The sequence below is a fragment of the Gopherus flavomarginatus genome, chromosome 4, assembly GCF_025201925.1.
Source record: "Gopherus flavomarginatus isolate rGopFla2 chromosome 4, rGopFla2.mat.asm, whole genome shotgun sequence".
Lineage (NCBI taxonomy): Eukaryota > Metazoa > Chordata > Testudines > Testudinidae > Gopherus > Gopherus flavomarginatus.
Window position 1 is genome coordinate 28,745,476 of NC_066620.1, and position 24,710 is coordinate 28,770,185.

At 50.0% G+C, this 24,710-nt stretch overlaps 1 protein-coding gene and 2 non-coding genes across 3 annotated transcripts; all 3 read right to left on the reverse strand.

Moving 5' to 3' along the window:
* Positions 1–16,884: 16,884 nt before the first annotated feature.
* On the reverse strand, positions 16,885–17,078 carry LOC127050393 (U2 spliceosomal RNA). Its single transcript, XR_007774209.1, has one exon. It is a non-coding gene; the product is annotated as a U2 spliceosomal RNA (small nuclear RNA).
* A 4,091-nt stretch (positions 17,079–21,169) lies between these two features.
* LOC127050224 (serine/arginine repetitive matrix protein 1-like) lies at positions 21,170–23,586 on the reverse strand. Its single transcript, XM_050951944.1, has 2 exons — positions 22,729–23,586; positions 21,170–21,679 (listed from the first exon to the last, which is right to left on the reverse strand). Exons 1-2 carry the CDS (start codon positions 23,026–23,028, stop codon positions 21,179–21,181), a joined length of 801 nt encoding a protein of 266 aa, XP_050807901.1. The 5' UTR covers positions 23,029–23,586; the 3' UTR covers positions 21,170–21,178.
* LOC127050398 (U2 spliceosomal RNA) lies at positions 23,419–23,614 on the reverse strand. Its single transcript, XR_007774212.1, has one exon. It is a non-coding gene; the product is annotated as a U2 spliceosomal RNA (small nuclear RNA).
* Between the last annotated feature and the right edge of the window lie 1,096 nt (positions 23,615–24,710).

Consider the following 24,710-nt stretch of genomic DNA (forward strand, 5'->3'; position numbering starts at 1 on the left):
TGTTGAGACAGAAATATATGTACATATATTTGTAACTGAAACCTTTTGAACTTTGCACAAAAAATTGGTGTTAATAATACTATGAATATACACCAACCGTGATTTTAAAATAGTGTGGTACCACATTTCATATATATATATTTTAAGAGGGTATAAAATTGACATTTGTTGCAACAAAAAATAAAAATAAAAATAAAAATAATTTTAAAAAAAATTGTCACATGACACATACAACATAAACACAAGACACACACACACAGGACATACAGGACAAACTTACAATTAAAAACAAATGGCGCCAGAATTCTATTCATAATTATACAAAATAACACCACTAAAAATAAAATTAAAAAGGGTTAAACATTTGAATAAACAAGTTATTACCTTATTGAAAACTTGTAGCAGGAATTTGATAAAAATATATTAATACTTGCCAAATGTATTGTATTAATTTGGTAACAAGGAATTTTGCATTACTTTATATTTAACATTATTTTAAAACTCTGCTGTATGGAATAAGAAAAGCCCATGTTTCAAATATCAGTTAGTGGTTAGGATTAGAAGCAGAGAGTGCATTTCTGTTGCTTGGCAACCATATCTTCAAGAAAGTTAGGAATAATTCCAGCTGTTGCATTCCTGAAGGGTTAAAATAATTAATTTACTGGATTTAAAGTTTTTACCTTGTTTTCTTTTTGTTTCTTGTTTTGTTCTGTTTTTAATTGCTTTATCTTTTGGAGGTTTCTGTAAAAACTATAACTTTTAACTTTTAAAACAAAGGGAGAGAGCAGAAGTGAGGAGAGGCGGGGGAAAAGGGGGGGGGTGAAGAGCAACCTAGATAGGTAGCGAGACCTGAGCCAAGAGAGATTAACTCTATCAAGGCATTTCAAAGTACAGGCAGCAGCAGCAAGTTTAGCAAACTGAGAAAACATATAAAGGACAAAACTTAACTGGTATGTAAAAATATATGAGAAAAAAAGTTTTATTTTCAGATATGAGCGCGGAGTGTGGTTCCATGGGTCAAAGCAATTGGGAATCCGCACAGTTGGGGATTGCGCCCCTGGCTTTTATCCTGGCTTTGAGAGGAGATTGACGGTAGTTACCTGCTCTTGTAAAACCTGAATTTGTTCCCCCAGTGTCTGTTGCTTTTGTGTGCATGCCAAATGGATAGTGGGAGTGCCCTTTTTTGCTGCAGTTAACTGTTTTTGGGCAGCTCCATGTGTTAATGCATCAATTCTAGGTATTAACCCGCTTAATTTTAGTTTTTTACTTTGAAATTCTTTTGTATTCACTCCCCTGCGATCGAGTCGCAGCTCCTGTCTCCTAATGTGCTCTGTGAACTGTTCCATTTTTTCCTTCATTTGATTTACCAATTCAATGAGAGTATTGTTTGCTTCTCTTTCCTTCTGTGCACTTACTTGTCCCGTTCTGACAGGCACCAGTCTAGGTTCCGGTTTAAGTTTAACTGGAACCCGGCTTTTATCATAAGGTGATAGTTGCAATGCAGTGGACCCAGTTTCATGTTTTAATTTTACTAGGACCACCTCTTTCCACTTCTGTCCCCATTCTTCAGGCACAGGATAGCTACCTGAAGCCTGCTGTTTACCACCAATATTTATAATAGGGAACGGCACATGTATTTTTTGTAGGTTCCTTACAGTTGTTTTCAGTGTTTTACTCTGTTCCTGTACTGGTTGTCTCTGGGCTGCTTGCCACCCTGCTAGGGTGGTGGGAGCATTCCAGGGCTGTGTAGCTTCTTTTGATTCTTTTAACTTTTTCTTTGTTACTGTTACTTTTGCTTTTTTACTTTTATTACTATTTTTCAGAGCCTCGGTTTCTACCATCGCTCTACATATGCCAGTCCATGTTTCCCCATTCCTCAATTCATATGGACCCCCCTTACTGGCAATCCAGCGGGTCCATGAGTTATAAAACTCCATGGGGATTAAAAGGGAGGGGATAAGGGGGTTCCCTAGCTCGAGGTTTTCTGTCATGTTAGATTGCGATTCTTACGGTGGACAGCTCGCTTACTCACCAGATCAGCGGTCGGGGTCACCAGTGTTGTCAGAGGTGTTGTTGTCAGAGGCTACCGGTGTGGTGCTCTGCTCTGCTCTCTCCTTGTTGGTATCACTCGGCTGCGTGCGTGTGTTCCCTCTGTGTGCTGCCCCAGCTCTGCGCAGATAGCTGACACAGCAGACCCAAAGAGAACCCCCAATGACCACAGAGTCTAGTAAGGTACGAAGGCACGTCGGCCAGGTTTATTGCGACCTCGGACACAATTGCAGTTCCCTGTAGGTTTCTGAGCCTAACTCAGGGCATACTACGAGAAAGTGCCTCTTGGCAATGGACCCGGCTCAGTCAGTGGCGGGACTTTCCACTGCCCCCTAGGCGGGACAAAGACATCGCCCCAGGGATACATTTTTATACACAGGTACAAACAAGTTACACATTACTCCTGACATATTGAGGTGCAGCCCCTCCACGCAGCAAGGTACAACCCCTCTACATAGTAAAGTGCCGCCTCTCACCTTGTACATGTTGGCTCGATCAAAACAACTCTATCCATCATATTACCCTTTTGCCCCTATCATTGGGATGGGTCGGCCTGTTCCTTGTTATCTGTGTGGAATGTGCAAGTATGTGAATGTTCTGATCTTTAGTGTTCAGTACCTTTTAGGTACGTATCTTCTTGCAGCACCAGCCCTTTCCTTGCCAGCTTCTGTGAGCAGGGCCTGCCTCTGGCTCACAGCTTCACTTTGCTTTATGTTAGCAAAGTCTTGACCATTACTTTAGTTCAGGCCTCAGGCCTCATACTGGGCCTTTATCAGGGCCTTCACTTACTACATCCAGTTTCACTGAATTGAGTCTCCTACTGCAGCACCTCAGTAGGTTACATCAGAGAGGAGCTGCAGTGTCTAGGCAGTGGGATGCTTGTGCCTTTAAGAGCCCAGCCCTGGGAAGCCCATGCTGAGAGGTGCTGCCTGTGAGAGGGGAAATAAAAAAGCCCTCTGCTCCCCCCACCCATGTTTGCAAACACTGGAGCCTCAGCCCACCGGGATCACTGTTACCCCTCTGCCCCTGCCTGTGCCAGGATTTAACCCTCTGGCAGCGCCTCCCTCTGGGCTTAACTCCGGCTCCTCCCCCCCTCCCTGACTTTGCCCTTCCTAACTCTGCCTCCAGCTGCTTGACCCCCCAACCAGTCAATATTCACCCCCTGCTCAGACCCTGGCCACCCCCTCCTCTGATTTGCCCCCCTTTGCCCCTTTTTAATCCCTGTAAAAAGTAGGGGGTGCTGGGTCCCATTCTCTGGAGGGAGGGCTGGGCACCTGGCCCCTGCCTGTCCAGTGCTCAAAGTGCCCCATGATCTTGTGGATGTTTGCTGAGTGCTGCAAGGTCACCCGAAGGGGGAGAGAGACGTGGTTAGGAGGTGATGCAGCCAAGGGTGCCTCACCAAACACTGAGATGCAGCCACCTCTGGGGTGAGTTACACAAGTCAGCAAATGAATTTGGAAGAAGAAACACACTGAAAGGACCAAGGCAGCTGCAGGAGGTGGAGAAAACCAGAAAAAGCAGTATCCCTGGATCCCAGCCCTGCCCCTTCCCTAATCTATCCCCTAACCTCCACTCCCCTCCCACATGTACGGGGAGAACCCAGGAGTCCTGGTCCCCAGCCTTGCCCACTCCCATATTTTGATATGGCTCCATCCAACAGCTGCCCCCACAATTGCAGAGCAGTGCCATGGGGCACACCGGGGCCTGCCTGTTTGCACAGGATGAGCAATGCCAGTGCCCCAGGATGGGGAGAGACAATGCTAAGGGAGAAGCAGGCAGCAGACAGCTCCCATGACAGAGAAAGAAACTCTAGGAGGTGCTATGCTGCAAGGAGTGAATGGGGTTGGTAGGGAATGGGAGGATCTTCCCTCACAGCAGGTGCATCTGTCTCCCTCCCAATTCCTCCCCAGCCCTACCCCAGCCCAGGCTAATCCTGGCCCAGCTACCAGGGTTAAATTTGGCCTGGATTCCCCAGCTGCTGGGGGTGGGGAGTGGGGCTGGGAAGAATGAGCCTCTACTCCCCGTTTCCCAGACACAGTTGCATGGGCACAGACCAAAGGAACCTGCAGCACTGCTGCCTAGAGGAACTAAGGCACCAGCCAGTGACAGACACATCACGGCTCTCCTCATCCTCATCCTCTTTTCCATATACAACCTGGGGAGGGGAGGGTGTATAAACTCAGGGCAGTTGCATAGTTAACCTGTGGAACTCCTTGCAAGAGGATGTTGTGAAGGCCAATACTATAACAGTGTTCAAAAAAAAATTAGATAAGTTTATGGTGGATAGATCCATCAAGGGCTATTAGCCAGGGTGGGCAGGGATGGTGCCTGTAGCCTCTGTTTGCCAGAAGCTGGGAATGGGCAATAGGGGATGGATCACTTGATGATTCCCTGCTCTGTTCATTCCCTCTGGTGCACCTGGCACTGGCCACTGTCAGAAGACAGGAGGATGCTGGGCTAGATGGACTTTGCATCTGAACCAGTCTGGCCGTTCTTATGTCTCCCTTGGCGCAGCAGTGACCCCCAGTGGGCAGTCAGAGTGATGCACAGAAGGTGTTTTGCTTGGCGCAGCAGTGACACCAAGTGGCCAATCAGGGTAACACACAGAGTATGTTTCCCTTGGAGCAGCAGTGACACCTCGTGGTCATTCAAGGTAATGCACAGAAGGTGTTTCCCTTGATACAGCAGTGACACCCAGTGGTCAGGTGGCGTAATGCACAGCATGTGTCTGCCCTCTACGAGCAGTGACATCCAGGGACCAGTCACGGTAATGCACAGAGTGTGTTTCCCATCAATCTGGGTAAGGCATAGAGCATGTTTCCCATGGAGCAGCAGTGACACCCAGTGATCAGCAGGGGTGACATCAGACTCTTCTCCTTTAATGGGGGACTGAGATGGGCTAGACAAAAAAAAATTGGGGGGCTGTGCCTCCCATCACCTGGCCCCACCCTTCATGGGGGCCATGGCTCTGCTCCTTCTCAGTTAAAGGCCAGGCTCATCTCCTCTCCCCCGGGCTAGGGTTTACAGCAATACAAACTTTATTAAAATAAAATAGTAAACAGGGTTTACTTTAAATATTCTAAATCTGTCCAAATTTTAGTACTGAATCCAAAGTTCTCTTAAAGATCCCATCAGTAACCAAAACGTAAATGAAGAATTGAAACCAAAAACAAGGCTTAATTTAAAACCCAAACATTAAGAAAAACTTTGTAAAAATAAAAACTAACAAATGCTGTAAATTAATAATTTCAACATTTTATCATAAATGTGTGCTACAGCAGAATGATAAAATAACATCAAATAAATAAGCATGTGTCATAAACAGATAGCTAAGGGTTAATGTTCTTTTACCTGGAAAGGAGTAACCGAAAAACCTGACCAGAGGACCAATCAGGAAACAAGACTTTTTCAAATCTGGGTGGAGGGAAGTTTGTGTGTGAGTCCTTTGTTCTTGGTCTTCTGCCTGTACTCTCTCGGCTATGAGAGGATTTTTCTGCCTCCTGCTTTTCTAATCTTCTGTTTCCCAGTTGTAAGTACAAAAGATAAGATAGTGATTTATATGGTTTTTATTTTGTATTTACATGTGTGTACTTGCTGGAGTGTTTTGAAGTGTGTTCTTTTTGAATAAGGCTGTTTATTCATAATTCTTTTAAGCAATTGACCCTGCATTTGTCACCTTAATACAGAGAGACCATTTTTATGTATTTTTTCTTTCTTTTTAAAGACCTGTTGGAGTTTTTCTTTAGTGGGGGACTCCAGGGAATTGAGTCTGTAGCTCACCAGGGAATTGGTGGGAGGAAGAAGTCAGGGGAAAAGAAAATCTCTGTGTGTTAGATTTACTAGCCTGACTTTGCATTCCCTCTGGAAGAAGGGGGGGCGGGGGAGAGATTGGCTCTCGGTACTTGTGTGTCCAGGACTGGAAATAGGGAGGGTGGAGTCTCTCTGTTTAGATTCACGGAGCTTGCTGCTGTGTATCTCTCCAGGAACCCAGGGAGGGAACACCTGGAAGGGAGAAGGGAAAGGAAATGGTTTATTCCCCTTTGTTGTGAGACTCAAGGAATTTGGGTCTTGGGGTCCCCAGGGAAGGTTGTTGGGGGGACCAGAGTGCCCCAAAACACTCTAATTTTTTGGGTGGTGGCAGCTTTACCAGGTCCAAGCTGGTAACTAAGCTTGGAGGTTTTCATGCTAACACCCATATTTTGGACGCTAACGTCCAAATCTGGGAATATGTTATGACAGCATGACCACTAAAACCTCCTGTAAAGGAATTGAATCTTTGAATACTGGTCAAATCTGTATAAAATATGCAGAACTATGTCAAAACTGGTGTTGCAGGTCAGCCATTCAAATCCAGCAAATGTCAATTAAAAGCTCCATTCCAACTAAAAAAAACAAAACAACCCAATAAACCAAAATGGTCACAGGCTGAAAAAAACCTACACAGAAGCAAAATTAAACTATACCAACACAGGAACAAATGATGTAAATTTCTAATTTTAACTTCTTCTTTCTCCCAGGAGGAAGGTGTTTTGCACCCCAGTAACCAGGCTGTCACTGCAGCTTTCCTTTCACTAAATAAGATTTTTACCAAATATAAATTGCCCTCCAATTTCTCTAAGAGATATTGAAATTGTATCTTTGCACTAATATCCCAAGTGTGCAAGTCCATCCCCTCAGAGCAGCCCCACACCCTGAGGCCAGGGGAGAATCCCAACTGGTTGTGCATTTGTAACCCTGGGGCCTGAAGCTGATGAGAGAAAGGGAAGTGAGCCATCTTGGAGCTTTCCGATACCACCTGCGGGGAGCATAGGGATTTGGCTGAGGGTATGTCTTCACTACCCGCCATATTGGCAGGGAGCAATCGATTGCTCGGGGATCGATATATCACGTCTCATCTAGACGCGATATATCTATCCCCGAACGCGCTTATATCGATTCCGTAACTCCACCAAGCCGAACAGAGTTGCGGAATCGACAGGGGGAGCCGCGGACATCGATCCCGAGCCGTGAGGAGGACGGGAAATTCAATCTTAGATACTTCGACTTCAGCTATGTTATCCACGTAGCTGAAGTTGCGTATCTAAGATCGATTTTCCCCCATAGCGTAGACCAGCCCTCAGTGACATCCTGGCTAATTTTAACCTTGTTCTCTGCCAGCAGGCTCAACTGAAGAGCTCGGGAGTGACTTGACCATGGCAGCACCCTATTTACATATTAAAAGCTGGCATTTTGGGGCCAATGGGGTGAAATGTGAGTACTTTGGGGGTTGGGACCCACATGAGAAGGGATGTGGACAAACTGGAGAGAGTCCAGCAGAGGGCAATAAAAATGATTAGGGGACTGAGACACATCACTTATGAGGACCTACAGGCCATATCCTGTATGTTAAGCTAAGGCAAAGTTAGCATATCTATATTGTGACCTTTTACTCAGAGAGGAAACTCGACCTTTACATTTTACTTAAATAGATAAGTACCCATGCCTGTCTAAGACCTTTACCTAGACCCATCAACAATGGCATAGGGGTTTTTTCAGTGTTATACCCACAGATTTAACAGGTACACCACAAGGTAACTTATGTGCATATGTACATGTCATCAACAAGCACAAACATACTAGCCTATGAAGTAAACGTACCCTAATGTTTTGTGGGTGAGGAATGAAATTTGGGCATAGGAGGAAGGATTTCCGGCCCTTGTGCCCTATAAAAGAGGTAAGCCACCTCGCTAGTGCACTTTGCTCTATCATTCTGACTTACTTCCTCCACTCTCTCTCTATCTACTATCAGGAGGCTGTACTTGTTCTTAAACTTTAAGTTTCAAGGGAACTAGGCTAAGCTCCTTTTCCCTAAGTTTTTATTCTTTGTTTATTAGGTTTTGATTCTAAAGTTTAACATATTCAAGTAAACCCTAAGTAACACCAGCTTTTTCTAAGCACTGCATCTTTCAATTAAGAATTGAGAAACCTGAACTGCAAGGCTGGTCCTGTGTCTCTTACCACCAGGTTATCAAGGAAGGCTGTGAGTATATTAACCAAAACTTTGTTGCATATAATGCCATATGTATCTTCTGAATAGCAGTAATGCAACTGTAACTTTGTAACTCAATTAAATTAAATAAAATGTAAGCTAATAAATTAAATTTTCATCAAATTATCCAAATTAATATTATTAGTATACCCTAAATAAGGCTACATGGGACAGAGAGTTGGAGTGCAGAGGGATGAAGGCACTGGCTCCGGGAGTGCAGACTCTGGGGTGGGGTTAGAATGAGACATTGAGGGTGCACTAGAGGACTCAGGATTAGGATAGAGAATTGGGCTGTGAATGCTCTGGAATGATACCAGGAAAGAGAAAATTGAGTATCAAGAGAGAAATCAAGCTGGAGCAAAAAAGCAGAGAAGAAGTGTGCAATTTGAGCTGCAGAGGGAAGAAAAAAGCCTTTGCCTGTCCCCTCTTACCAAAGCATCTAAGAACCAGATGAAAGACATCTTTCCCCCACTGCAACAATAATTCCAGTTGACCTAGACTGAGGGTACGTCTACACTACAGGATAAATATGAATTAGCTTAAACCGATTTTATAAAGCAGATATTATAAAGTCAATTGTGCGCGTCCACACTAGGCACATTAATTCGGTGGTATGCGTCCGTGGTCCGAGGCTAGTTTTGACTTCTGGAGCAGTGCACTGTGGGTAGCTACTGTAAAAGAATGAGGCCAATAACGTCGATTTGCATCCACACTAACCCTAAATCAATATAGTAATATTGATTTTAGCGTTACTCCTCTCGTTTGGTAGGAGTACAGAATTCGATTTAAAGAGCACTTTAAATTGATTTAAAGTGCATGGTAGTGTGGACGGGTACAGCGTTAAATCGATTTAATGCTGCTTAAATCGATGTAACTGTGTAGTGTGGACCAGGCCTGAGAAAGGAACTCTTCTTCTCTGCAGCACTAGCAAACCTGGACTGAGTCATGAACACCTCATTCCACCCCCCACCTCCCACCGGTGTTCCTGGCCTGGGACATGGGAGGGGCTCCTCTCTTCTCCATTTGGGACATGGCGGGATGAGAGAAGTGACAGGGCTTTACGAGAAATCATTATTTGCCTGATTCATGTGCAAGTCCTAGTCCTTGTTAACCCAAACAAACCGCTTATCCTGCATGCTGATGCTAGTGTGGAAGGTCTGGGAGCAGTCCCGTACCAGGAAGTAGAAGGAAATGTAAATCTGTAGGCTTTGCCAGCTGAGGACTGTCTGATAGCGAAACTCGCTATCCCATCCACCAGCTGCAGTTCTTGGTCTTGAAATGGGCCATCACTGAGAAATTTTGAGACTACTTGTGTGGTGCTCAGTTTCAGGTGTGGACAGAGAACAATCCACTGATTTATGTGTTAACAAGGGCTAAGGTGGATGCTACACAGCAGATATGGGTGGCTACTTTTGCTAGCCATAACTTGGCATTCAATACCAATGAGTTGGTATAATAAAGAATGTGATTTATCAGGACCACCAATGCTTGGCTGGGGGGAGGATGTAAGCAGGGTGAGAATGAACTCTACCCTGCCATCTGTTGGTGATCTGTTGTAAAGGCCTTTAGAGGCTGCTGTCATTTGCATGGTTCCACCCACCCGGATTGCATGATGGGGGTGCTTGTCCAAAGGATCATTAGGGCAGGGGTAATAAAGTGCAGTTATTCCGGTGATCTGAATCAAGGACAGTAGAACGGAACTTAGCGGTTCATGATTTCGGGACTCACCCGAACCTACATAAATCTCGTTAGGCAAGGGACATGGGTTCCAAAACATGGTGAAATAAGAGAGATTAGAAAGGAATATTTGTATTTAGTGTTATGGATTTTTGGGGAATCTCTCAATGCAGTTTCTGTATTCTTTGTGTCTCTCCAGTTTAAAAATAGAGTTTATTTATACTTCTAATCCAGGTTTAAAACTAGGCATAGATAAAAAATGGTTAGTGACTAAATGCAGCTTTTAGATATTCCTGAACAGTGAGGCTGTGGTCTCTTTTCCACATGGAAAGTTAAAAACAACTCCATAGTTGGGAAAAAGACTCCCCACCACTCAAACAGCAAAAAAAATTTGCAGAGCAGATTCTGGGAGTTAAGCTGTGGGACACAGCTTTTGTGACACACTCTGAAACCAGATTCTTAGTCACAGGTCAGCAGGTGGGTTTACACAAATTCTGGCCTCTAGGGCCAGTGCTGGGGGGGGGCAGGGCAGGCCCCCACAACTTTTGTGGCACATGCATCACCTCTGCAATCACCTCACTCCATAACACCACACACACAGCAGCCTTTTACCTCTCAGAACCAAAACGCACCCTGAAAAAGATCCCATAGCATAAGCTTAAGGCAAATGACTGCACCAGTAACAACAGCTCAAAGAGATTCAAAAACACCTCTGTCTTTACACACTAGAGACAGCAGGAAACAAACCAGCAGACACAAGCACAGGCCAACAGCACCCAAACAAACATCCATTCCAGCCTCCCAGAAGCCTTGGCCATTGGGAACCCAGACCCCTTAATGATGAGTACTTTTCAGACGAGGGTGAAGCTCTCAGGCCTCAAATGCCAGGTACAGTTACTCTCTCCTTGATCCAAAATGAACAGCAAAATACACTGCATTACTCCTGCCCCAATAACAAAGAGACTGGGGATCCCACAGCAGCTGAAATGACCGTTTGGAGAAGCACTCCCATCATGCAATCCAGGGTGGGTGGAACCATGCAAATGACAGGAGCCTCAAAAGGCCTTTACAACAGATCACCAACAGATGGCAGGGTAAAGTTCATAGCGACCCTGCTTAAACTAGATTGTGGAAAAGATTAAAAACGCTGTACCCGTCCACACTACAAGGCACTTAAAATCGATTTTAAGGGGTCTTAAAATCGATTTCTGTACTCCTGCTCAACGAGAGGAGTAACCCTAAAATCAATATTAGTATATCGATTTAGAGTTAGTGTGGACGGAAATCGAAGTTATTGGTCACATTCTTTTACTGAGCTACCCAGAGTGCACCGCTCCGGAAATTGATGGTAGCCTGGGACCATGGACGCACACCACCGAAGTAATGTGCCCTAGTGTGGACACGTAAAATCGATTTTATAAAATCTGTTTTATAAAATCGATTTTATTAATTTCGATTTTACTCTGTAATGTGGACGCTGCCCTAGGCACAGCATACAATCGAAATTATTAAAACCGGTTTTATAAAACCAGTTTTACACGTCCACACTAGGGCACATTAATTTGGTGGTGTGTGTCCATGGTCCTAGGCTACCATCGATTTCTGGAGCGGTGCACTCTGGGTAGCTACAGTAAAAGAATGAGACCAATAACTTCGCCTGAAAGTGCCTTGTAGTGTGGATGGGTACAACGTTAAATCGATTTAACGCGGTTTAAATCGATATAACGCTGTAGTGTGGACCAGGCCTCAGGGTTGGAAGGGACCTCAGGAGGTCATCTAGTCCAACCCAATCCCCAACTAAATCATCCCGGCCAGGGCTTTGTCAAGCCTAACCTTGAAAACCTCTAAGGAAGGAGATTCCACCACCTCCATTGGAATAGGGAACCCATTCCAATGCTTCACCACCCTCCTCGTGAAAAAGGGTTTTCCTAATATCCAACCGCCACCTTCCCAACCACAACTTGGGACCATTGCTCCTTGTTCTGTCATCTGGTACCACTGAGAACAGTTTAGATCCATCCTCTTTGGAACCCCCTTTCAGGTAGTTGGAAGCAGCGATCAATCCCCCCTCATTCTTCTCTTCTGCAGACTAAACAATCCCAGTTCCCTCAGCCTCTCCTATAAGTCATGTCTTCCAGCCCCCGCACCCCCCCCGCAATCATTTTTCTTGCCCTAGGCTGGACTCTTTTCAGTTTTTCCACATCCTTCTTGTAGTGTGGGGGCCAAAACTGGACACGGTACTCCAGATGAGGCCTCACCAATGTCGAATAGAAGAGAACGATCACTTCCCTCCTCCGCTTTAGGCCCACCGCCTCCCCGAATGCCCTTAACTACGCTGGGGGTTAGGGTGGCGTGGCCGCGTCGCCCAGGAGCGGGGTTCCCTTTTGCGCACCCCTGACGGACGGAGCTGTTTTGACTTAACTCTTCGGGACGCTCCAACCCTCGGGCCTGGTCTGCACGGAGAATGTAAATCGGCGCGGCTACGTCAGTCCACACCTTGGTGGGAAGAATTCTTCCGTTGACCTAGCTCCCGCCTTTCGGGGAGGTGGATGGCCTGCACCAACGAGGAAAACCCTCTCCAGGACCCTTCTCCGGGAACAGTGCCCTTCCATTTGGGGAGATTATGCTGCTTCAAAAGAGAGAAATTGTTTAACTGGGTTTCTCTGTGACAAGGTTGACTTTGTCTTGCTTCCCTCGTGGCTCCTTACAGCAGTTGTGTTCCGAAATCTTTAGGGTTTGACTTCCTTTATGATGAAATCTTGCTGTAACTTTCTTCTAATTTTGAATGAGTAACTAGACCTGAGCTTTTTGGTGTGTTATCAGAGGATTGTTTAAAAACCTGGGATTCCACTTTCTGCTGCCTTTCCATTACATTTCCTCTGAAAGCCCACTCAAAGCCTCCACTTCCCACATAACTCTCTCAAACATGCAGTCATCAGGCATACAGAAGAGGCTTACAGTTTCACTCCGTACCAGTCCAGTTCCTTGCTGTTTCCTGTCTAACCACTGCACGCGTATGGTATCCCCTCCCTACCCAGAGCTGCTTCCCGGCTTTTGCGTTCAGGACAGGAAAACGAGAATGGAGAGAGAAGCTGTGCAGGGAACTCTTCCTCAGCTTGCCCTCCACTCCCCAAGGGCCTTTCAGGGTCTTCTACAGACTTCAGGTTTCATTTGATTTCCAAGGTTTGTGGTCTCATTAATTAGCCATCTCTCCTAATGCAGGGATCCTACGTGTCAGTGACCGAAAGATAGGCCAGCCACACCCTGGCAGGCCGCCTGGATCGATGGCCCAAATGAGCAAAGAAACAGAAATAAAGCTGAGCGCTAGGCGTTACGTTCAGATGAGCATCCAGAATCTGACTGTGCCCTGGCATGTTCAACGCTGCCGAAAAGAAGGAGCTCGTCAGGTCCCTCTGCTAGCACCCAAATCTGGTGTCTAGCCAGTCTGCTGGGAAATAAGGAAAAGGAAATGAATAAAGAAGTCAGGCAGTAACAAAGAAATGAAGAGGTTTGTCGAACGGGTTCTGTCTGATTTACCATCTTCCCAGCTCCCCGTCAAAGTTAAAGACCTAGCCCAGTATCCTGTCTTCTGACCACGGCCAATGCCAGGTGCCCCAGAAGGAATGACCAGTGTTATACCAATTATATTAGACCAGTAAAAAAAACCAGCAGGATCTTTTTAAAGGGGACAAGACAAAGATGCCACATTTATTATGATAACAATTTATGACTAATAACTAATATCTTAATTCTTATACACATACATTATACCTATTACCTATACACACACACACACACACACACACACACACACACACATTCACATTATACCTAATACCTATACACACACACATACACACATTCATACACACACACCCACATTCATCAGGTGTTCTGCAGCTGCTGCATAGTTACCAGTCCTGAAGTTCATGGCTTGATTTTGCAGCTTGGATTCGTAGCTTGTGGCAGCTAACTGGCCAAGAAAGCCGGGCACAAGGATAAGCTGGATCTCTGTTGGGCAGGCACTGATGTCCTTCCATGTTGGCAGCAGAATGTTACCCAGAGTCTCTCATCTCACCATTCTTTTTTATAGGCTTTTAGTTTGGATTCAAAGTCTATAGGTCTTGCTGTGTCACACTGCCTCTGGGTTTAGACTGATCACCCATCAATTGCAGGCGTGACTTTCAGCCTTGGACCTGGCTTTGATCTTCTGTTGTTCTGTTGTCCTTTTCTTTTTAGGGTGGATGCTTCTTACTTTGTTTAGGGCTGTTGCCTAGGTCTTCAGCCGTTGGTATTTGAACTTTATCTCATCAGGACAGGCTGGGGCTGGAGGTTGATTCCATCATTCATACATACCTCATTCACACATCTAAACTAAACTAATAAGATTACAGCAGGGTTTGCAAAAATGAAGGTTGGAGGAAGCTTTTACAAAATGGAGTGAGTGTTTTAAAATGGGGTTTGAATTACAATATGGAACAGAAGTGACAGTATAGGCAAGTGTAGTGAATGGTGAACAGAAGTTACATTAATAAAGTGAACAATTGAAAACAATTTCATTTATCAGTTCTACACCAGAACGGGGAATCCTCAAGTGCTCCATCGCCTGGCGCCCATGCCCAGCTTCTGGCAAACTGGGGTTAGCTAGAGATACCGCTGGCGAAGCGCTATAGATGGACCTATCCTCCATGAAGGTATCTAGTGCTTTTTGGAACCCTGTTATAGTCTTGGCCTTCGCGACATCCTCTGGCAAAGAGTTCCACGGGTTGACTGTGTGGTGCGTGAAGAAATACTTCCTTCTGTTTGTTTTAAAGCTGCTGCCTATTAATTTCATTTGGTGACATGCCCCCCACCCGCTCGTGCCTTATGAGAAGGAGTAAATAACTCTTCCTTATTTACTTTCTCCACACCGGTCACGGTTTTATAGACCTCCGTCGTATCCCCCTATAGTCGTCTCTTTTCCAAGATGAAAAATCCCAATCTTATTAATCCCTTCTTAGACGGAAGCTGGTCCATATCCCCTCATCATCTTTGTTGTCCTTTTCAGAATCTTTCCCATTCCAATATATCTTTTTTGAGATTGGGGCGACTGCAACAGCGCACAGTATTCAAGGTGTGGGAGTAGCATGGATTGATATTGAGGCGATATGACAGTTTCTGTCTTCTTACCTATCCCTTTCTTAATGATTCCCAAGACTCCGCTGCACACTGAGTGGATGTTTTCAGAGACCTATCCACAACGACTCCCAGATCTCTTTCTCACGTGGTAACAGCTAATTTAGACCCCGTCGTTTTGTAAGGAGAGTTGGGATTATGTTTTCCAGTGTGCATTACTTTGCATTTAACAGCACTGACGTTCATCTGCCATTTGCTTGTCCCGTCACCCAGTTTTGTGAGATCTCTTTGTGGCTCTTTGCAGTCTGCCTGGGACTTAACTATCCTGAGCAATTTCGTATCATACGCAAATTTTGCCACCTCACTGTTTACCCCATTCCCCAGATCATTTATGAGTAAGTTGAACAGTACTGCTCCCAGTACAGACCCCTGGGGCTAAGAGAGGGAAGATCCTCTTCTGACACTGGCAGACCAAGTGCCAGCTCATGCCAAGGCCCCTAGGCCTTACTGAAAAGTGACAAACAAACGCATGGCTGGTAACTAGTCTTGCTCAGCTGTTTGTTAGTGCTGTTAAAACAGGCATTAGATTTATAAAAGTATGTTTAGAGTTTATGACAAGCTCGTGAGTTGCTGCATGCATTCTTCTCACCTATAATAGCCATAGCCCATGTTGTAAGGTGATCTATAAGCGTTGGCACTAAAGCTGTAAACCTCCTTGCCGCCACAAGTCAGGAGCGAAGCATTACCAAGTGTGAAATGCTTCCTTACCAGGAGAAGCGTCATCTCCTTTCCAAAAAGAGAAAGCCTTGACTGTGACATCAGACAAGCCGCTGTGGATCATCCGTGGACAAAAGACTCGGGTGATTGCTCCCTCTCACACGCCCACGAGGAAGCAGAGAGCTGCACAGACACTTGCCCCCATGAGCTTGAGCTCTGGGGGAATGGAATAAAAAACTCTGTCAGGAAGAAACTGTTGTCCCCACCCGCGATGCTGCTTGGACTTCAGGGAGACGGCACGCCTTCTAAGCATAAGCAAGGGATCCCGGCTCTTGGGCTAGGGTTAGCCCTAAAGGACGTACAGAGTTTGCGTGTTACAGCAGCGTTTACTACACCTGGGTGGCAAGATAGAGTCAGGGTGCCCAAGGGGGCTCTCTGTGACTAAATGGTTAGGCTGTTCTAGTGCCTGAGGAGATCACACTTGATACTTGGTGGGTGAGATCAAAGTGTGGAACACACAACCGTGAGGAACCCCACTGCATGCCAGCCCCAGGTGCCGGGGGCTCCTGCTCTCTGGGGCTCTGACTGCACTAGAAATGTAAGTTTCTAGCTTGTCTGGTTCAGAAAACCGGAAGGGAAAGCTAGAGAACCCACATTACATTTTTTTTAAAAAATAGAATCCTCATGATTTGTAAGCCACTGTCGTGATTTTGCGGATTTTCCAATAGTGAGGGTGGCAATAATGAGAAGTTAAGGGTTATTAGTTAGCATTTAGATTACAGTAGGTTCGGGAGGGGGGGGAATCAGGATTAGGGCCCCTGTCTGCCGGGTGCAGCACAACATCTAGAGCCTTGTCTCGATCTTACCAACCAAGATACAGAGAACGTAGGTCGGATGGGGAGAAGTCTGTGTAAGTCATGCAGTTCTTGATATACACCTAATCTCAAATATTACCAATCCCCCACCCCAAGAAAAACAAAAACAAAAAAACAACCACCTCCCCAAAAGACCCGGAGTCTGGAAAGCATTTGTCCCTCGTACTGTTGAAAAGACTCACAGCAGAAAAAAGGAATCCAGCTTCTTAAATAATTCTCTAGCCAGAGAAAGAAGAACCTCTCACATCTGCAGACTCACAAAACATTTCCAAGAAACCATAACTGTATTAGTGTTTATCATAAAGAAACAAAAATGCTAAAGACACCAGATTTTGCTACTATTGAAAAGAGATCTGCTTGAAAAAACCATCAGCACAGTTCAACTCTTTTCTGTTTTTCTCTAACCAGAAGGTTCTCCCCTAAAGGAGATACACTGTTCCTGAAGGCACTGCAATACCAAGTCAATGCATGGGACAGACAAAACAAGCTTCTTCTCTAACCCCCCTCTTTTTGAAAAACCAAGTTAATATACAGTCCTCACAACAAGGACCTATCAGAAATTAAACTGATAAGAACAGATTTTAATGTTTATTAGTGAATATTTGAAAATAAACGATACAGAGAGTTTAAAGCATCAGTTATTGTTTCATCGGGGATAGCATACAGACTACGGGGGGGGGGGTCAGTATTTTGGTATTGGGCAGCATATACCATATACAGTCTGTCATGTCCCCAATGCGGGGTGAACGGTGGGTGAGATCAAGATACAGTCAAGAGGCAGTGAGTGTACATCGCTCATACAAACAGGTTACAGATAGTCGTGGGAATAAAGGAGCGAGCTGGGTGATGAGGATAGGGCGACCCTCACATAGTGGAGTTTGGTTTGGTGGGTTCAGGGCTCAGGGGATAGAGTCCAACGGGGGAGTGTGAAAATCTCCTCCCCCCTTCGGGTGCACGGAGTCACGCCCGCTTACTCCTGGTATTGGCGGTGACCGGTGACGTGCTCCGTGTAGATGTCTCTGGACCATCTGATAGTGTCCGAGACCATCAGGCGTCTCATGAGCTGCGTGTAGCTACGGCCTACCCCGCAAGCCCAAAGCACGCGTTCATTACAAGGGTCCCAGGCGCCCAGGGCCCCAACGATCAGGGCGTCGGTACAGACCTTGTAGCCCTTTGACCTCAGAGTGTCCGACAAGGGGGTGTATTTTTCGAGCTTTCGGGCTCGGGCCTCGCGGAAGGCCAGGGTCCTGTTCTCGAAAGGAACCATCACGTCAACGAGGATGATCTTTTTTCGAGCCTCGTCCATGACGAAAATGTCCGGGCGCAGTGGGCTGTCGGTGCCAGGGACGGTGCGGTTGGTGGCTTTTTCTCCCAGGTGCGGAGCGATGGCCTTTACCAGACGGTCCTGGATGGCATTGTGACGCAGCTGCCAGGCTCTGGCGTGGGGCTTGCAGCTGCACAGGAAGTGGGGCAGGGTCTCCATGGCGTACCCACACTTCCTGCAGCGCTTGTCTCGGTTCCCGTGGCGGACGGCTCCGTTGAGCGGGACGCAGTTTAGTCGGGCGCGGTGTATGAAGCGCCAGTCAGCGAAGCGGATGAAGCTGCCTGAGTGGAGGAAGTGGTTGCTGGAGTCCCACTTGCTGGTGACCTCGAAAACCTTGCCCTGGTCTAGTTTTTTCGTCAGCGTGCCCAACTAGAGCGCGTGTACGGTGGCCTTCAGCGACCTCTCCAGCGTGCCTCTGGCTCCAGGGCTGATGACGGTGTTGTCCTCCGTCTTGGTCCGCGGTATCAGGATTCCCAGCTCCCGTCGGTCCTCGCTCCATACCCAGCGGCAGCCTAGTCGTTTCCCCAGTCGGCGCGTGGCATTGCGGGCACGGGTCCACAGTGAGGCTATGTCGCCTCTGTCTCGGGCGAAGTCACCGTCCATGGAGCCGCTCAGGAAGTTGGCCATATCTTGGCCAGAGGCAGCTCTGTCGATTCGCTTTGCAGTGGCGGAGCGCAGGGCGGTCGTCGCGACGTTCTTTACCACGGCATCCGGGCACGTCAGGAGGCGAAAGGCATGTGTGACGACCGCGATATCGCAGAGGTCTCCCATGCGGGGGACGTTGGCGCCACCGTGCCGGTGAGCAATATAGACCAGCTCGTTGCTTGCTCTCTGGGGCAGGGACAGCCACTTCTTCACCAGTTGCCGGATGACGTTGTCTGCCTTGTTGAGGGGCACCTTTGCTACGGCGGATCCTCTCAGGATGAAGGCGATGCGGGGGATCAGGAACGTGTTGAGGGCATCGATTTTCTGCCACGGAGCCAGCAGGGAAACGTCGATCCTGGCGGCGTCCTGCAGGATTTCCTGGATGGTGTCCTCGGGGGTCTGCCAGACACGGAAGCCCGTCGGCGTGCCGAGGTGTTGGTACGCCTGCCCCTCGGCCAGGGGGACGACGGATTCACCCTGGATGAGGAAGTCTGTAGCCTGCACTGAGTTCTTCTTGCAGTTGACGTGGAGGGACGCGCACTTTTTGGCGTTAAAGCGGAGTCCCGTCCATTCTGTGACTCTCCCGATGGTGTTGAGCATGCCCTGGAGCCTCTCGGGGTCGTCCGCGATCAGGACTAGGTCATCTGCGTAGGCCAACACGTTCACTCTCTCGCCGTGTAGGTCGAAGCCGTCGGCGCCGTCGGAGATTGCCCGCAGGAGCGGCTCCATGGCGAGGTTGAAGATGATCGGGCTGAGGGGGCAGCCCTGCTTCACGCTGCTGCGGATCGGGATCTCTGCGGTTTCGCCTTCTACCGAACGGATGGTGGTGCTGCAGCCCTTGTAGAGTTCCCGGATCAGGCGGAGAAAGGTCTCCGGCATCCCGAACTCCCGTAGGGTGCTGAAGATGTGATGGTGGGGGATGGACCCGAAGGCGTTGGCCAGATCCAGCCACGCTATTGCGCACTGGTTGTGGGCCCTCCTGGTCGTCTGGAGGACGGTCTGGAGCAGGAAGTTGTGCTCGTAGCACCCCTCTGATGGCATGAAGCCCTTCTGGGCCGGGCTGATGGCTCCCCCGTCGTCGCCCACTCCGTGATTCTGGCTGCCAGGCAGCTGGCGTATAGCTTGTACATTGTGGAGCAGAGGGAGATGGGTCTCCAGTTGCTGGGGTCGTCTCGCTCACCCTTCTTGTAGATCAGGACCGTCATGGCCTTCTTCCAGGAGGTGGATGGCCGGCCAAAGCACCGGCATAGGTTAAAGATGCCGGAGAGCACATGGCAGCCGGGGTCCCGCTTTTTGAGGAGGCTGTAGGGGATACCGTCTTTTCCGGGCACAGTGTTTTTGGTCCTGGAGAGCCAGGCCATCACCTCTTTGGGCGTGAAATCAGCCTCTAGGCCATCTGCGTTGGTGATGCGGGGCAGCGGGTGAAGGCACTCTGGGCGCTGCACATCGTTCCTGGGCTTGTCAGCGAATACTTCCAGGAAGTAGCGGTATAGGCGCTCGGGCGGGATCGTGCAGTAGGATGAGGGACCGTCGAGGACCTTTCTCATGGCCTTGAGGCGGTTGGTTCTGTACAGCTTCTGGATCTGGGAGGCTGCTGCCGGGTCGTAGCGGCGGCTGGAGTTTCTTCGTCCAGCTCCTTGGGTGGTGGCGTCGCGGTTTGGAGCGGGCCTTCTGGAGGTAGGCCGTGCGGCCTCCTGGTTTGGCGTCCTCTTGGAGACGATCTCTGTGGAGAGTTCGCAGGTGAGCTCATTGATGAGCTGGTCGAATTCTTCAAATGAGGCTGTCGCTCGGAGCTTCTCGATCCAGGCAGCCTGCCAGGGCATGGCTGGCCTAATCGTTGGCTGCTGGTCCTCTGGTTCCTTGGTCCGCGCGGGTAGTGGGTTCGCGGTTTGGCCGGTGGGTCGTCTCCCTTGCGGCTCGGGGGATCTTTTGGTTGGTCCCCGAGGCATAGGTGTCGGTGGAGTAGTGGCATTGTTGGCTGGTGGAGCCCGGCTTGGTTCGGCGGGTGCAGCGTCAGGGTCCGGTCTTTCGCGTGTGGTCATCGCCCGGGGGGTCGCTGTGGGAGTGGGTGGTCTTCTATTGGCAGAGAGTGGGCTGGTGCCTGTAGGGGCCGCGTCGGACTCTCTGACGGTGGGGGTCTGGGGCTGTGGTCTGGTCGTAGCGGTGGGGCCTCTGATGTTAACAGTGCGTGGGGCGGTCTGAGGGGTGGCCCCTGTCCCCCGGCCAGGTGGAGTTCGCAAGGTGGGCTGAGGAGTTGCGCTGGCTCCCCTTGTGGCTGGAGCTCGGAGGGCGGGCCGGTAGCCAGTATTGGTGACTCTAGGGGTGGGGTTTCGGATGGCCACGCGTGGTGGAGCACTGGCCCTTCTTGGGGCGGTTTCGTGTAGGTTGGAGGGGGCACTTAGGTGCCTCAGTTCGGAGATCTTCCGGGCGACCTGGGAGGAGGTGACAGGACCCCTGTTGGTAGGGGCTCGGTCAACGCTTCCCGTTGCAGCATTTGTCGTTCCGACGGCAGGGTTCTGGTCCGCCGGCTCCGGGACTGGGGTGGGCTTCTGGGCAGCGGTCAGCACGGTCCCTCTGCTTCTTTTCGGCACAGGAGCAGCAGGCTGGGGCACAGGATGGCGGGGGACCGGAGTCGTCTTTTTGCTGGCTTTCGTACAGCTGGCCTGGTGCGCCTTGCATTTCCTCTGACACTCGAAGGGCAGGCTGCAGCGGGCACAGCTGAAGGCGGTGGACGGCCATGGCACCTCTTCAGGTGTCTGGTGACCCCTCCGAGGAGATGAAAGCGTCGAGGCGGCAGGCAGATGGGGCAGATGAGCGCATCTGCAGTGAGGGGGTATTGGAGGTAGATGGTGTCTGGGGCGAAGCAGCCATCTTGTGGGGCGTTGGGGCCTTCCTGGTCATTTTCTGGTGCACAGCTGGCGAGGGGGGCAGCGTCCTTCGGTGGTAGCTGAGTCTCAGGAGCACTGAGGATTCCCCCCGGCGGCTGGAGTTCCTGGGGGGTGCAGGTGTACTGTAGCGGGTCGGGGGATTTACTCCTCGGCGGCGTGCGGTGCTGGGTGCAGCAGGTGTGTCCGGCGACCGCAGTGGAGCAGGGGAGTCATCTCGTAGCTGCTGGGGTGTGGGGGGCGTGATCTGCGAGCGCAGGAGGACGGGGGAGGCGTCTCTTGGCGGCTGGGGTGGCCGGTGGGCGGCGGGGAGGTCTTGTGGGATCTGGAGCGGCGTGGTCGTGAAGGGGCGCACTTCTGATGTCTGAAAAACATCAAGGGGCTCCCCAGGCGCCGCGAGTCGCGGCGGGAGGGGTCCCGGACAAGAGTCCCCCGGCGGACCGGGCAGCAGCGGCCAGGGCGCGCCGCAGGGCTCCCCGGGCGGCCCGGGGCACGGCAGCCAGGGATCCCCCCGCGGCCAGAGCAGGGGCGGCAGGAGTGTGCCACGGGGCTCCTCTGGCAGCGGTACTCGGGACACGGGGCAGGGTTCCCCGGGCCGCTCCAGGTGCAGGGGCCAGAGCATATAGCAGGGCTCCCCAGGCTGTACCTGCGGCGGGGGCATGGGGAGGGGATCCCCCAGCGGCTCAGGCGTTAGTGGCCGGAGCACATGGTGAGGCTCCTCAGTCTGCTCAGGCGGCAGTCTGGGCGCAGGACAGGAGTCCCCCGGGGACCAGAGCGGCGGCTGCAGAGGCGCGCCACGGGGCTCCCCGGGCTGCTCAGGCAGCAGCAGGTGAGGTGCGGGGTCGGGGTCTCCCGGCAGTTTGGGAGGGAGCAGCCAGGGCGCAGGGCATGGGCCCCCCGGCACCCCAAACATCGGCGGCAGGAGCGCGCCACGGGGTTCGCCGGGCTGCCCAGAGAGAGGCAGCCCGGGCACGGGGCCGGAGTTCACCGGCAGCTCCGGCGGCAGAGGCCGGGGAGCGGGGCAGGAGTCCCCCAGCGGCTCGGTGACCGGCAGCCGGGGCATGCCGCGGGGCCCCCCCGGGAGCTGCGATATGGCCGCGGGACAGGAGCCGCCGGGCGACCCCGGCGGCGCGCTGCAGGGTCCCCCGAGTCGCCCGAGCAGCGGCAGGCAGAGAGTCGGGCCGGGATTCCCCGGCGGCTCGGGCAGCAGCCGCACGCTGCACCGCTGAGGCGGAAGGTGGAGACTCCCCGTGGGCAGCAGCCGCGTGGGGCAGGGACTCCTCGGCGTCTCCACGCCGTGGGAATCCCTAGGTAGCGCCCGCAGCAGCGGCTCAGGCTAGGGATCCCCCCGTAGCGGGGCTGGGCGGGGGTCCTCCCAGGGGGCCAAGGGCTGGGGTGTAGTGGGGCACTTACTCGACCCGGGCAGCAGTTGGTTAGTGGGGATCTCCTCCTCCGGCAGCGGGGGGTAGTCTCTCTGCAGCTGCTGGTGCTCCGCAGACGAGTCTTCCCAGGGTAGGTGTATAGACAGGTAGCCTCCCCGCAGCTGCTGGTCATCCCTCCAGGTGGGGCTGTGAGCAGCGTCTTGGTCCTCAGTTGTTGCGGGGGCTCCTCCGGCAGCATCCTTCCCAGCGGGGGGGCCATCAGAGTCCTGGTTCTTGGTCGATGGGGGGGCTCCTCCAGCAGCATCCTTCCCAGCGGGGGGACGATTAGCATCCTGGACCTGGATCCTCGGGGGGACTCCTCCAGTATCGTCCGTTTCGGGAGCAGTAGGCCGGTGTTCAGTATCCTGGACCGGAGGAGCAGGTGAGGTTCTTCTGGTGCCCCTCCTCAGGGAAGCTGTAGTCACCTCCTTCCTTCTGGAAGTGGGGTCTCGAAGAGCTGGTTTTCTGCTGCTTATTTTTCCAGAGGAGGTGTCCAGTGGGGTTTTTTTTCCGCTGGCTTCTGGTGTTTCCATCCTTGCTGGTGGCTCGGGTCTTTGGAGCAGGGTTCTGCTGGGTTTTCCTGGCACTGGAGTGCGCAGGAGCAGCAGCTATCCACAATAGTGTGTCTGTAGAAGAAAGAGAGGGAGAATTTTCCTCCAAAGTAGCATCAGAACAGTACATATGCAAATCAGCTGTATCTGTATGCAAAGCAGCCTCAGAAGAAAAATAAATCTCTAGGACAGCATCAATTTTTTCAAAAATAGCCACAGGAGATTCTATCATCAGGACAGGGGTGTGCAGGTGTCCATTAAACAGAATTAAGCTGATAAGAACAGACACTACACTTTGATCTTAGCTTCAGGGAGCAGAGAAGCAATACTGACACTGGCACGCAGGCACGCACACCCCTGCGCCCACCCATTTCTACCTCACCAGGACGAGCTCCCAGACACGCAACAAACACCGTAACTAGAGAACTCTGCGTGAGACTCACTTCCCCGAAATGACTCCAGTGGAAGAATTCAAAGCAAGAACCCTTAACGTACAATTCTGTTCAAAGACAGACAAGTCTTGCAGATGCCTTCCTCTCGCTGGTTTCCGCTCTAGACTCCTAATTTCCATAAAGCCACCTACTGGCCTGTGACTACCAATCTCTCAGGGCCACGTCCACACTACAGAGTAAAATCAAAATTAATAAAATCGATTTTAAAAAACAGGTTTTATAAAATCGATTTTACGCATCGACACTAGGGCACATTACTTCGGTGGTGTGCGTCCATGGTCCCAGGCTACCATCGATTTCCGGAGCGGTGCACTCTGGGTAGCTCAGTAAAAGAATGGGACCAATAACTTCGATTTCCGTCCACACTAACCCTAAATCGATATAGTAATATCGATTTTAGGGTTACTCCTCTCATTGAGCAGGAGTACAGAAATCGATTTTAAGACCGCTTAAAATCGATTTTAAGTGCCTTGTAGTGTGGACGGGTACAGCGTTAAATCGAATTAATGCTGTTTAAATCAATTTAACGCTGTAGTGTGGACCCTAACTCTTACAGCAAACCAGGGCAAAGAAAGCCTATGCAAGCGCTATTCCACCGCCCCGATGCTCTTTTCTGCTCCTTCCCACCGAACTATCTCAAACATACAGTCAATTGCATCAAAGCAATTCCTCACTATTTGGGGCATTGGTGCCCCTTAGTCCCCCTGAGGTGATCAGCTGGCACCTTCTAGCCTTAAACGCTAGGTAGGAATCTGACTCAAAGGGCTACAACCTTCCTCCTCTTCTGCTCCTATGAACTATCCCTCATCTGGGCAAAACCTTTGAAAACACTGGTGTTTTCCCAACAGGAAAGGGATGGACAATTTCTCTTCTGTGGGGAGACGAGGGAAACCATGCAATCACCTTCTGGAAGGTATATCAAGGAGGGCGGCATAAGAACCCTCACGGACTAGATTAAGAAAGCAGCTCTT

Coding starts and splice junctions, on each gene's coding strand:
- LOC127050224 (XM_050951944.1), bottom strand. CDS start 23,028: ATGCTAATCGTCCCCCCGCTGGGAAGGATGCTGCTGGAGGAGCCCCCC. Junction 21,680..22,728: donor CCAACTGCTGCCCGGGTCGA/GTAAGTGCCCCA, acceptor GATGTTTTTCAG/ACATCAGAAGTGCGCCCCTT.